This window comes from Alexandromys fortis, unplaced genomic scaffold, assembly GCF_014885135.2.
Source record: "Alexandromys fortis isolate MF-2015 unplaced genomic scaffold, M_Fortis_MF-2015_v1.1 scaffold_146, whole genome shotgun sequence".
Classification (NCBI taxonomy): domain Eukaryota; kingdom Metazoa; phylum Chordata; class Mammalia; order Rodentia; family Cricetidae; genus Alexandromys; species Alexandromys fortis.
The window spans coordinates 1387598-1400465 of NW_026068042.1; the positions used below are offsets into that span (position 1 = coordinate 1387598).

General features: G+C 44.0%; 1 protein-coding gene across 3 annotated transcripts in view; it reads left to right on the forward strand.

The window, feature by feature from the left end:
- Itgam (integrin subunit alpha M) overlaps positions 1-12868 on the forward strand; it is a 45050-nt gene that overhangs the window by 21896 nt on the left and 10286 nt on the right. For 2 of the 3 annotated variants that reach the window (XM_050166067.1, XM_050166069.1), the window contains exons 13-16: positions 7948-8088; positions 8174-8386; positions 12195-12325; positions 12418-12581. In XM_050166067.1, the coding sequence (XP_050022024.1) occupies positions 7948-8088; positions 8174-8386; positions 12195-12325; positions 12418-12581 (649 nt within the window). The remainder of the gene's footprint in view (positions 1-7947; positions 8089-8173; positions 8387-12194; positions 12326-12417; positions 12582-12868) is intronic. The other variant, XM_050166068.1, reaches the window with a different exon arrangement.

Sequence of the window (12868 nt, forward strand, 5' to 3'; positions counted from 1 at the left end):
ATTTCAATTCAGACTAATTCTTCTAATTCATAAACATGGGATTTTTTTCATTTTTATATTCTTTTCAATCTCTTCTCAATATTTTATATTTTTCATTCTAAAGAGGCTCCATTCTGTGGTTAAAATCATTCCTAGGGTTTTTTTTTTGAGATAAGGTCAAGTAGCCCAGGTTGGCTTGGCTTTGAACTTTCTATGTAGCTGACAGTGGCCTTGAACTTCTTATCTTCAGGCCTCTTCCAAGTGTACCACCACCCACTTACGTGATGTTGGACTTTCTCCGTGCTATTAAGGGAGCACTTTCTCTTCTGAGCTGTAGCTACAGACTTTTGTTAATTTTCTTTCTTTTTTTTTTTTTTTTAAAGATTTTTATTTATTATGTATATAGGTTTCTTCCTTCATGTATCCTGCAGTACAGAAGAGGACACCAGATCTTATTACAGATGGTTGTGAGCCACCATGTGGTTGCTGGGAATTGAACTCAGGACCTCTGGAAGAGCAGTCAGTGCTCTTAACCTCTGAGCCATCTCTCCAGCTCCTCTTTCTCTATTTCTTAATACCTTACTTTCACTCTTACTTCGTGACTGGCTGGGTGACTGGCCCCTAATGCCCTTCTCCCCTTCCTCTCCCTGCTTCCTCTTTCTCTCTCTTTTTCTCCTTCTGTCTATTCTCCCTACCCACAAGCCTTTCCTATCCTTGCTCCTTCCTGCCTAGCTATTGACCGTTCAGCTCTTTATTAGATCAATCAGGTGTTTTAGACAGGCACAGTAGCACAGCTTCACAAAGTTAAACAAATGCAACATAAAAGAATGCAACATGGGCTGGAGAAATGGCTCAGAGGTTAAAAGCACTGGCTGCTCTTTCAGAGGTCCTAAATTCAATTCCTAGCAACCACATGGTGACGCACAACCATCTATAATGAGATCTGGTGCCCTCTTCTGGTGTGCAGGCATACATACCAGCAGAACACTGTATACGTAATAAATAAATAAATTTTTTAAAAAAGAATGCAACACATCTTTGCATCACTAAACAAATGTTCCACAGCATAAACAAATGTAACTCATCTTAAAATAATATTCGACAACAGCTCAGGCCTTTAAACCCAGCACTCAGGGGGCAGAGGCAGGCAAATTTCTGAGTTCCAGGTCACATTGAACACTCCCGAGTGTGAAAACTCCCGAGTGTGAGTCACCACTGCCTGTCAACATATACTTTTATAACTAATTTATTTAGAATTTTATTATGAAGAAATGTTGAATCTTATAAGATGGTTTTCTTGCATGCCCTGAAATGATCACACTTCTCCCATTTAATCTAGAGATGTGATATATCGGCTTTATTGGTAATACAATTCCCTTCACCTCCTTTTCTTCTTCCTCCCCCCCTTTTCTCTTATTCTCTATCTTTCCCTTCCTTTGCAGTATTGGGTAGCTTCATGAACACTACGCAAATACCCCACTACCTCTCACCTATGTCACCAGACCCAAGGAATCATTTGAAAATGTGCTGTTGAGCTCATTCTGTTAACACTTTACTTAGGGATTTTTGCAGGCTGTTTTCTTTTTGTTTCTTTTGATTTGTGCGCGTGTCTGGCTTTAGTAGCAGTGTAATTCTGACTTTATAAAATGACTTTGGAACGATTCCCTCTCTTTCACACCTGGGATACCTGTAATCCCAGCCCTTTAGACTGGAGGCTCAGGAATTCAAGGCCAGCCTGGGCTATGTGAGACTCTCACCCTCAACTCCAATAACTGATGCTCTTTGACTCTTCTGGGACGGAGCAGCAAGCCACAGGTTTCTCTTGTTGGAAATCTTTTTCCTCTCACTGGTTCACTGGCACTCCAGATTACCGGTGCGTTCAGGCTCTGCTGCACAGGACTCTCTCCGTTCTGATTCTGTCTTCAGGGTAGACTGACACAGGGCTAGCTCATCTGGCAGGAGTCTTGGCATCCTCCTTTCTCGTGGTCATTGTTGGCGTGGAGTAGCTCTTTTTCCCCTCCCTTCACTTTCAAGCTATGTCCATAAATCTGCACCTATAGGTCTAATTTAGGTAGCCAGTACTGAATCTAAAAAACCCTTTCAGTCAGGCCTGGAGAGTTGGCTCATCAGTTAAGAATATCCATTGCTCTCACAGAGGACCTGCATTTGACTCCTATCACCCACATGAGGCTCACAACCATCTGTAACTCCAGTTCCTGGGGGCATCTAATGTCCTCTTCTGGCCTCTATAGGCACCAGGCACACATATAACACACAAACACATGCAGATATGACATCTGTATATATAATGAAAAACAAAACAAAAGCTCCAAACCCATTCATATATTCCATGTTTTGGTTAAAAATTGTTGGTGGACAGCCTGGGTTTGTTCACTGTTTTCTGCTTTGCAGTTCCTTTGGTCCATTCCATCTCTTTTGGCTTTGATAAAATTTCTATAGTTACATATTGATTTATATAGTTATATAAGTTTAAATATCTTCATTATAGTTCTATACCGATTTCTATCCCGTCTGTGTTTCTGCCGCAGACTTCTCTGTGTTTAGGAGGCTTACTTAAAACACCTTACAGTTACTGTAGTCTGTTTTTAACAGATGACAGTTTCACCCACATTAAAAAAAAACTGCTCATCGACAGCTTCTTCCACCACTTTTTATGCTGTTATTGTCACAATTGATGAATTAGTAGTCAACAAAAGTACAAAAACATGTAACGGAGAAGCTTTCCAGCGAGTGACAGTGGGGCTGACGATCTACAGCAGACCATCTTATCGTGTCTGATGAGACTGATCCAAAGAAAAGCCAGCTTCTTAGGAGATGTGACAGCCGGTCACACACTAGGCAGTGCAACTAGCATTACTGAGGAGACACGGAGACAGATGTTCACACGGAAATCTAATGCTTGCCACTGCTCTGTTCCCAACCACATCACACTGGAGGCATCGGGATGCCCTGAGCTGGAGGATGGAATCGCAAGCCGTGAGAGGCCCGAGAGGCCCGTGCAGTGGAGGGCTCAGCAGCAATGGGAATGGGTTACTAATGCACGCAAGCAATACGGATAGATTTCAAGTGAATTATTCGAGCTGAAAGACGAAGTCTGATGTAGTCTGCAAGCTGTGTAGCCATTTGCACAGCGATCTAGATGAACAACCGTGGTTCAGGGACAGAAAGAGCAGAGGTGTCAGTGGGGAAGAAGCCAACTGTGAGGCACCAGGAGGAGGCCATAGCCTGATGGTGGTCATGATTATATGACTGGATGTTGTCAAAACTCTAAAACTATAACTAAAACAGCTGAATTTTATTTTATGCAAAATTTATCACCAACAAACCTGACCTAAACAATGCTATTGATGTCAGGACAAAGCTCCAGAGCCGAGTCTCCTGCAGTGGTGGTGGTGGTGGGGCGCAGAGTTTGTGTTGTCTCAAGTCCTCTGTACTTTTCCTTCCTGGGACTTCTAGTTTGAAACCTGTAACACATCTCTGTTTAACTTGTTCTTCTTCTCTCCACATTGCTGTGCTGAGAGTCCTTGAAGGCACCGTGCTGCTACCCTGTCTGGTGCTCAACAAACACGTCCGTGTTGAGTGAATGAGAAAGTGGGCGATAAACGGCTGGGTTCTATGGATAAATGCTGCGTGTTTACCTAGAGCATATGAAAAAGACATTTTTACTGGTCAGGCAACACAAAACTTTCTGGGCAGCAAGGTTTTCAGTACTAGGGACTAAACTACTCAGTGCTTCAAGAATACAGGACAAGTAGTTTACCACCGAGCTATACCTCCAGTCTCATAATTGTGGTTTTTACCCAATCAAATTGATTATGGCCAAATTAGACTTTTTTTTAAAGGATCCCATTAACATCATACAGATTTCTTTTCTTTTTTAAAGATTTATTTATTTATTTATTTACTTATTATTTATATAGTATTCTGCCTGCACAAATGTCTGTGTGACACAAGGGAGCACCAGATCTCATTATTGATGGTTGTGAGCCACCATGTGGTTGCTGGAAATTGAACTCAGGACCTCTGAAAGAGCAGCCCATGCTCTTAACCACTGAGCCATCTTTCCAGCCCGCCATATTAGACTTTATCCTTTGCTTCTACAGATAATTCTAATCTAAAAGGGTACCATGTTTACTCTTCTAGATATTATATTTGTGTTCTCCAATGCATCATATTCTTAGCTGCCTTAGTAATTTCCCTAAAATATCATCTGTGATAAATCCAATCCTACTGCCCCTTGACTTTATGATATATTCCTCTAGCTAGGAGCATATTCAGTTGGTTGGGGGTGTAGCTCAATGGTAGACCAGTTGCCTAGAATGTCTGAAGTCCTGGATTTCACCCTTAACATTCTCTCTCTTTCTCTTGTATGTGCGCCTGTGCTTTCTCAAAATGTATTATGAACCATGGCTTAGTCACTGTTCTGCTGCTGTGAAGACACACCATGACCAAGGCAGCTCTTAGAAAAGAGAGCATTTCATTGGGAGCTTGCTTACAATTTTAGAGGTTTAGTTCATTATCGTAGAGGGAGAACGGGGACATATCTCTGCAGCAGTGGCTGAAAGCTACGTCCTGATCTATTGGCTGAGAGAGAGAAATAAAGGAACAGTGGGCTTTTAAAAACCTCGGGGCTGGAGAGATGACCCAGAGGTTAAGAGCACTGGCTATTCTTTTGGAGGTCCTGAGTTCAATTCCCAGCAACTACCTGGTGACTTACAATCATCTATAATGAGACTGGTGTGCAGGCATACAAGCAGGTAGAATACTGCATACATAATAAATAAATAAATAAATCTAAAAGAAAGAGAAAGAAAAGAAAACCTCAAAACCCTCCAGATACGTTGTTCACCTTTTAAAAAACATTTTTATTGATTTTTATTGAGCTCTACATTTTTCTCTGCTTCCCTCCCTGCCTCTCCCCTCCCCCCTTTAGCTCTCTCCCAAGGTCCCCATGCTCCCAATTTACTCAGGAGATCTTGTCTTTTTCTACTTTCTACTTCCCGTGTAGATTTGATCTATGTAAGTCTCTCCTAGTGTCCTCATTGTTGTCTAAGTTCTCTGGGATTGTGATTTGTAGGTTGGCTTTCTTTGCTTTATGTTTAAAAATCACCGGGCTGGTGAGATGGCTCAGTGGTTAAGAGCACTGACTGCTCCTCCAGAGGACCCAGGTTCAATTCCCAGCACCCACATGGCAGCTGGCAGCTTTCTGTAGCTCCAGTTCAAGAGAATCTGACATCATTATACCAATGCGCATGAAATAAAGGCAAATAAAGTTTTAAAAAAAATAAAAATCACCTATGAGTGAGTACATGTGATAATTGTCTTTCTGTGTCTGGGTTACCTCACTCAAAATAATGTTTTCTAGTTCCATCCATTTTCCTGCAAAATTTAAGCTGTCATTATTTTTTTCTGCTGTGTAGCACTCCATTGTGTAAATGTACCACATTTTCCTTATCCACTCTTTGGTTGAGGGGCATTTAGGTTGTTTCCAGGTCCTAGCTATGACAAACAAAGCTGCTATGAACATATTTGAGCACATGTCCTTGTGGCATGATTGAGCATTTTTTGGATATATACCCAAAAGTTATATTACTGGGTCTTGAGGAAGGTTGTTTCCTAATTGTTTGAGAAATCACCACACTGACATTCAAAGGGGCTGTACCAACTTGCATTCCCACCAGCAATGCAGAAGTGTTCCTTTTCCCCCAGAACCTCTCCAGCATAAGTTGTCATCAGTGTTTTTGATCTTGGCCATTCTTACAGGTGTTAGATGGAATCTCAGAGTTGTTTTTATTTGCAATTCTCTGATGACAGAGAATGTTGAACATTTCCTTAAGTGTCTTTCAGTCATTTTAGATTGCTCTGTTGAGAGTTCTCTGTTTTTTTTTATTGGATTATGTGTTCTTTTGGTGTCCAATTTCTTGAGTTCTTTGTATATTTTGGAGATCAGACCTGTCTGATGTGGGGTTAGTGAAGATGTTTTCCCATTCTGTCACGCTGCTTATATTTATTCTTGTGTTTTAGAATTTTTCTTTAACAACTTATGGGAAGAAGTGCACGCATTTGCCATGGCCTTTTCCTATTCTGTAGGCTGTCATTTTGCCTTGTTGACCATGTCCTTTGCTTTACAGAAGCTTTTCAGTTTCAGGAGGTCCCATTTATTAATTGTTTCTCTCAGTGTTTATGATGCTGAGGTTACATTTAGGAAGTGGTCTCCTGTGTCAATGCATTCAAGTGTACTTTCCACTTTCTCTTCTATAAGGTTCAGTGTAGCTGGCTTTATGTTGAGGTCTTTGATCCATTTGGACTTGAGTTTTGTGCATGGTGATAGATATGGATCTATTTTCAGTCTTCTACATGTTGATATCCAGTTATGCCAGCAGCATTTGTTAAATATGCTTTCTTTTTTCCATTTGATATTTTTTGATTTTTTTTGTCAAAAATCAACTGTTCAAAGGAGTGTAGATTAATATTCGGGTCTTCTATTAGGTTTCATTGGTCCTCCTGTCTGTTCTTATGCCAATACCAGGCTGTTTTCAGTACTGTAGCTCTGTAGTAGAGTCTGAAGTCAGGAATTGTGATGCCTCTAGAAGTTCCCTTATTATACAGGATTGTTTTGGCTATCTTAAGTTTTTTTTTCTTTTCGATATAAAGTTGAGTACTGTTCTTTCAAGGTCTGTGAAGAATTTTGTTGGGATTTTGATGGGCATTGCATTGAATCTGTAGATTGCTTTTGGTAAGATTGCCATTTTTTTACTATGTTAATTTTGCCTACCCAAGAGCATGGGAGATTTTTCCACTTTCTGGTGTCTTCTTCAATTTCTTTCTTTAAAGATTTAAAGTTCTTGTCATACAAGTCTTCCACTTGTTTGGTTAGAGTTACTCTGAGATATATTATGCTATGTGTAGCTATTGTGAAGGGTGTTGTTTCTCTGATTTCTTTCTCAGCCCTTTTATCATCTGTGTACAGGAGGGCTACTGATTTTTTTGAGTTAATCTTGTATCCTGCTACATTATTGAAAGTGTTTATGAATCGTAGAAGTTTCTTGGTAGAATTTTTGGGATCGCTTATGTAAACTATCATATCATCAGCAAACAGTGAGAGTTTGACTTCTTCTTTTCCAATTTGTATCCCCTTGATCTCTTTTTGGTGTCTTATTGCTCTAGCAAGGACCTCAAGAACTATATTGAATAGATATGGAGAGAGTGGACAACCTTATCTTGTTCCTGATTACAGTGGAATCGCTGTGAGTTTCTCTCCATTTAGTTTGATTTTAGCTGTTGGCTTGCTGTATCTTGCCTTTATTATGTTTAGGTATGTTCCTCGTATCCCTGTTCTCTCCAAGACCTTTATCATGTAGGGATGTTGTATTTTGTCAGGTGTTCACCTTTAATTCCAGCACTGGTGAGGCAGAGGTAGGCAGATCTTTGTGAGTTTAAGACCAACCTGGTCTACAAAACAAATTCCAGGACAGCCAGGGCTGTTAACACAGAGAAACCCTGTCTTGAAAAATTAACAAAAACAAAACAACAAAACCAAAAAAAAAAAAAAAAAAAAGGAATGAAAAAGAAAAGAAAACTTCAAAATCTACCCCCAGTCACATACTTCTTCCAACAAGGATGTGTCTCTTAATCCTGTAGTCTTGTCAAAGAGTTCCATTCCCTGGTGACTAAGCATTCAAATATGCAAGCCTATGGGGGTCATTCTTATTCAAGTCACCACAAGTCACATAGAAAATCTTGCCTTCTCCAACCCTCCCTTCACAGTCACAATCTGGTTCTCCTTCTTCCTTTCAGACAAGTCTTACACTTCTCCCTATGCAACAACCTTGAACTCCTGGTCCTCTTACCTCTGCCTTCCTGGTGCTGGTACACACCACCAAGTCTGGCTTCTTCACAGACAGGAAACTCCTAGAGGTGTGTGATCTTTCCCCCCATCTCTTTCAGATTGGCTCTTACTTTGGGGCCTCCCTCTGTTCCGTGGACATAGATGGTGATGGCAATACCAACTTGATCCTCATTGGGGCCCCTCATTACTATGAGCAGACCCGAGGAGGCCAGGTGTCAGTGTGTCCTTTGCCTAGAGGGGTAAGTGATGGATGGATGGCCAGATGGGGCTGGGTGTGAGGTGCAGGGGTGTCATGGTTTTGGGCCTGTCACTGTTTCTGTTTAGCAGAGGGCTCGGTGGCGGTGTGAAGCCATTCTCCATGGTGAGCAGGGCCATCCCTGGGGTCGTTTCGGGGCAGCTCTGACAGTCCTGGGAGATGTGAATGGGGACAAGCTGACAGATGTGGCCGTCGGGGCTCCAGGAGAGCAGGAGAATCAGGGAGCCATCTACATCTTTCACGGGGCATCGACGGTCAGCATCAGCACCCCCCACAGCCAGGTAAGTCCCCGCTACTGACCTGGCACAGCACTGACTTGTGTGGTCTGGATCCTCTGATTTAACTGCTGGATCGGTTTTCCTACACACCTTCCAGAACCTTTAAGAGAGTAACATACCCTTCAAGCTGCCTCAGAGACTCTCCAGCCTAGATGAACTCTGCAAGGGTAGGCGGTGCTTTGGGGCACCCACACTCAGCTTTATTGCTGAGGCCTGGGGCTGTAGCTGGCAGGCCACAGCTGTGGGGTGTGAAGTGCTCAGCACTGGCTGTGGACCCACAGTTAGGCCAGATGAAGGGGTGCATAACATCGTACATTGTGTAGCTCCTTTCTCTGGAACCCCTGTTCTGGCCGAGGGACCAAGGGTTCTGTTCTCCCCAGATCTGTCCCGATTTTAGTACTGAAAATCCTATGTCCTAGGAAACCCATACAGCTGGACACTTTACAGGAACCAATGATCTAGGGATTTTATGAGATTCCTGAGTTTGACTTAAAATTCTGCTGTTGCTATATTAAGTCTCTGTGTGTTGCGTGTGAGTGTGTGTGTGTGTGTCTGTGTACATCCTGTGGGTGACGTGGAGGTCAAAGACTGATGGTGAGCTACTCTTTCTCTGTGGCGAGTCTTTCTCTGTCCTGCCTGCCAGCTCCCCAGTCACCACATGGAGACTTGTTATTAATTATGAAAGCTCGGCCTATGACTTAGGCTTGTTTCTAACTAGCTCTTATAACTTAAATTAACCCATTTCTATCAATTCATGTGCTGCCACATGGCTCATGGCTTGTTACCTCATCTCCCAGCATTCTCTCTGCCCCCTGCCTAGCTCTTGGAAGTCTATTTTTTATTAAACCAGTGACAATGGCATGCTGTCACACAGTGTGAAGATATATCCCACAATACTTTTCAATCATTTCTCTACCTTATTTGCCTCCTCCCCCCTCTTTTTCTTTTGAGACAGAGTCTTCCTATGTAGCCTTGGCTGGCCTGAAATGCACCATGCAGACCAGGCTAGCCTTCACACTCACAGAGATCTGCCTGTTTCTGCCTCCAAAGTACTGGGATTAAAGGCATACACCCCCATACCCAGCCCCTTTCTCATATTTTTAATGTTTCGAAATTATATTTTATTTTAAAGAATTATTTTTATTTGTGTGTATGGCTGGATGAGCTTATGTGCACCCATGCCTGCAGATGCCCACAGAGGTCAGAGGGTAGAGGATTCCTGAAGCTGGAACCATAAGCCATTGTGAGCTGCCTGGTATGGGTGCCAGCAATCAACCCCGGGGTCCTCTGTAAGAGCAGTAAGTGCTCCTAAGTACTGAGCTTCCTCTCCAGCCCCCAAATTAAGTTCTTTGACATTTTCACACACATATACAATACATTCTGAACTCTCTGGCCCCCATCTTCCCTTGTCTCCTCCTAGCTCTCCTTCCTCCCTACATAGCCATCCTCATGTGTTTTGTTTTGATTTGAGACTCACTATGGTTGACCAGGGCCAACTATGTGACCATGGGTTTGGAGCCCTCTTCTTGAGCCTGGCAAATTCACCAGGTTCAACCTGATGGCAGTAATTCCCTAATTCCCAGGCTCTGCCAGCGCCTACTTGTTCAGCAGGGGGCATGGCAGACCCTCGAGCCCCTTCTCCATCAGTGATTGGCTGTTGACAGCCCATTCTTGTTTGGGCTCAGTGTTGGCAAGCGTGTTTGTATTGAGTGGTGTGGTAAGGAGTGTGGACGTACCACTGTTCCTTCAAGATTCTTCTGCTGATCCTTTTGCATGAAATTGAGATGTGGGATTTCGAGATCACATGGCAGCCCGAAAAGCCTGGATTCTGCAGGCGATAGAAAACAGGCAGTGTGTCCCTCCGTGCTCGGCTTATCTTGCTCACCAGGATCATTTTTATTTCCGTTTATCGTTGCCGATGACCTGGGTCTTGCCGGTTTGGCTGGCCTGGCCAGCCAGCAAGCCCAAACGATCCCTGTGTCTCCACCTGCCAGGGCTGGGCTGCAGACTGACATGCCCCGTATTCACATGGCGCTAGGGGTTCAGGTTCTCATAGTTGTACAGCCTGTCCTTTACCCACCGAGACGTCTCTCCAGCTTTGTTCTCATGTCTTTCCATCTGTCTGTCTATCCTCTCTCTCTCTCTCTCTCTCTCTCTCTCTCTCTCTCTCTCTCTCTCTCTCTCTCTCATCTACCTATCATCAATCTATCTGTCTATTCTGAGACAAGGTCTTACTCCATACCCAGGCTGGCCTGGAATTCATGATCCTCCTGCCTGAACCTCCAATGCTACAATTACAGTTCTGTTTCCACGCCCAGCATTTTCTTTCTCTTTGATGCATTTTAAATTACGTTGCGTTATCAGTTCTCCTTGTCCGTAATAGTGTTGACACGTAGGTTATTAACTAGAATATGTGTTCGCAGTTATTTTAAGACAAAATGCGTAAGTATTTATTTAGTGAGTATTGACAAATGTACCTCATATCCTTTCCGATATACAGACATGTTGCTGGATGTGGCGGAACACGCCAGTAATGCCAGAACACAGGTAGGCAGAGGTAGGGAAAGGCCCTCTTGGGCTATCTGGCAAGTTCAAGGCTAGCTTGAGCCATATATCCAGATCTTGCTACAGCCTTTCCAAACCTCAGTCTTCTTCACACAATATAGGAAGTTTCCTCCCCAGCCAATTCCTAGCCTACCTCCTACCCCAGGAACAACCACAGTTCTGATTATCTTCTGGCTAGCTGGGCCCATTCTCTGCTGAGAGCCTTGCTGGCCCCACACTGCTTGGTTCTGTTTAGCACTGGCTTTCCACCGTTGAGGGTGTTACTGTGTTAATTGCCAATGCCTTCTTTCTCCTCTTACTTCTTGTATTTATATGAGAGTTTGGGGCTGGTGAGAGGGCTCAGCAGGTAGAGGCCCTTACTGCCAAACCTGAGTACCTGAGTTTGCTCCCAGGGCCCCACATCATGGAAGGAGAAAAATGATTCTTAAAAGTTGTCCTCTGGCCGAGTGGTGGTGGTGCATGCCTTTAATCCTAGCACTTGGGAGGCAGAGGCAGGTGGATCTCTGTGAGTTCGAGGCCAGCCTGGTCTACAAAAGCTAGTTCCAGGACAGTCTCCAAAACTACAGAGAAACCCTGTCTCGAAAAACCAACCAAGGGGGCTGGAGAGATGGCTCAGTGGTTAAGAGCATTGCCTGCTCTTCCAAAGGTCCTGAGTTCAATTCCCAGCAACCACATGGTGGCTCACAACCATCTGTAAAGAGGTCTGGCGCCCTCTTCTGGCCTTCAGGCATACACACAGACAGAATATTGTATACATAATAAAAAAAAAACCAACCAAACAAAAGAGTTGTTCGCTGACCTTTAACATGAACACTTCCTCAAGAAAGATAGATGTAATGAAAGAGATAATTTTGAGCTGGGCAGTGGTGGCTCATGCCTTTAATCCCAGAACTTGGGAGGCAGGGGCAGGTGAATCTCTGTGAGTTCAAGGCCAGCCTGGTCTACAGGGCTATTACCAAGTCTCAGGAGAGAGAGATTTTTTTCTGACCATATATATAAGATCCAGGTGGGTGAAATGGTATATATTTTTAATTTCTTTCCTGTAAAACTTTTAACTTTCTTTAGGAAACTCAGATAATCCAAGACAATTTTGGATACTGTTTGGAGATCGTGACTTAAAGTTAAACAGCTCCTTAGTGGGTCTTAAGTCATCTGAATTCCTTGAAAAGGCTGGGAATGAAGAGAGCCTCTGCCTTGGCGCCCAGTCACACTCTTTCCTCCTTCCTCTCTCCTTTCCTGCCCTCAGCGCATTGCAGGTGCCAGCTTCTCCCCCAAGCTCCAGTACTTTGGTCAGTCGCTGAGTGGAGGCAAGGACCTCACAATGGACGGCCTGACAGACCTAGCTGTGGGGGCCCAGGGGCACCTCCTGCTGCTCAGGTGAGAACTCCTCTGATCGCGCCGGCTGGCTCTTTGCCTTTGGAATGTTTCTGCCGTCTTTGGTTCCTGATGACTCTCTGGTATCCCTCTAGAGCCCAGCCCGTGTTAAGACTTGAGGCAACCATGGAATTCACTCCCAATATTCTAGCAAGGAGTGTGTTTGAATGTCAGAATCAAGCCTCAAGAAACAAGGATGCTGGGGAGGTCAGAGTCTGCCTCCGTGTCCGCAAGAGCACCAGGGATCGGCTGCAAGAAGGTGAGAGGTGCTGGCTGAACCTCTGGGTTTCCATGACAGCGTGTCATCTCGGTCTGCCCAGGCTTCTAGCAGAAGAAAGTTCTGGCTGGTGCTGACAGCCTTTTAAAAGCCTGGCTAGAATGAACGGGGAAGCCCAGCAGCCGTTACAGAGAAGTGACCAGGTGACACTTGTGTGTTGTGTCAGTAGTCCAGAGAACCAGCACCCCCAGGTCTGTGAGCAAACTGGGCTCCCTCCCTCCCTCCTTTCCTTTTTCCCTCCCTCCCTCCCTCCCTCCCTCCCTCCCTCC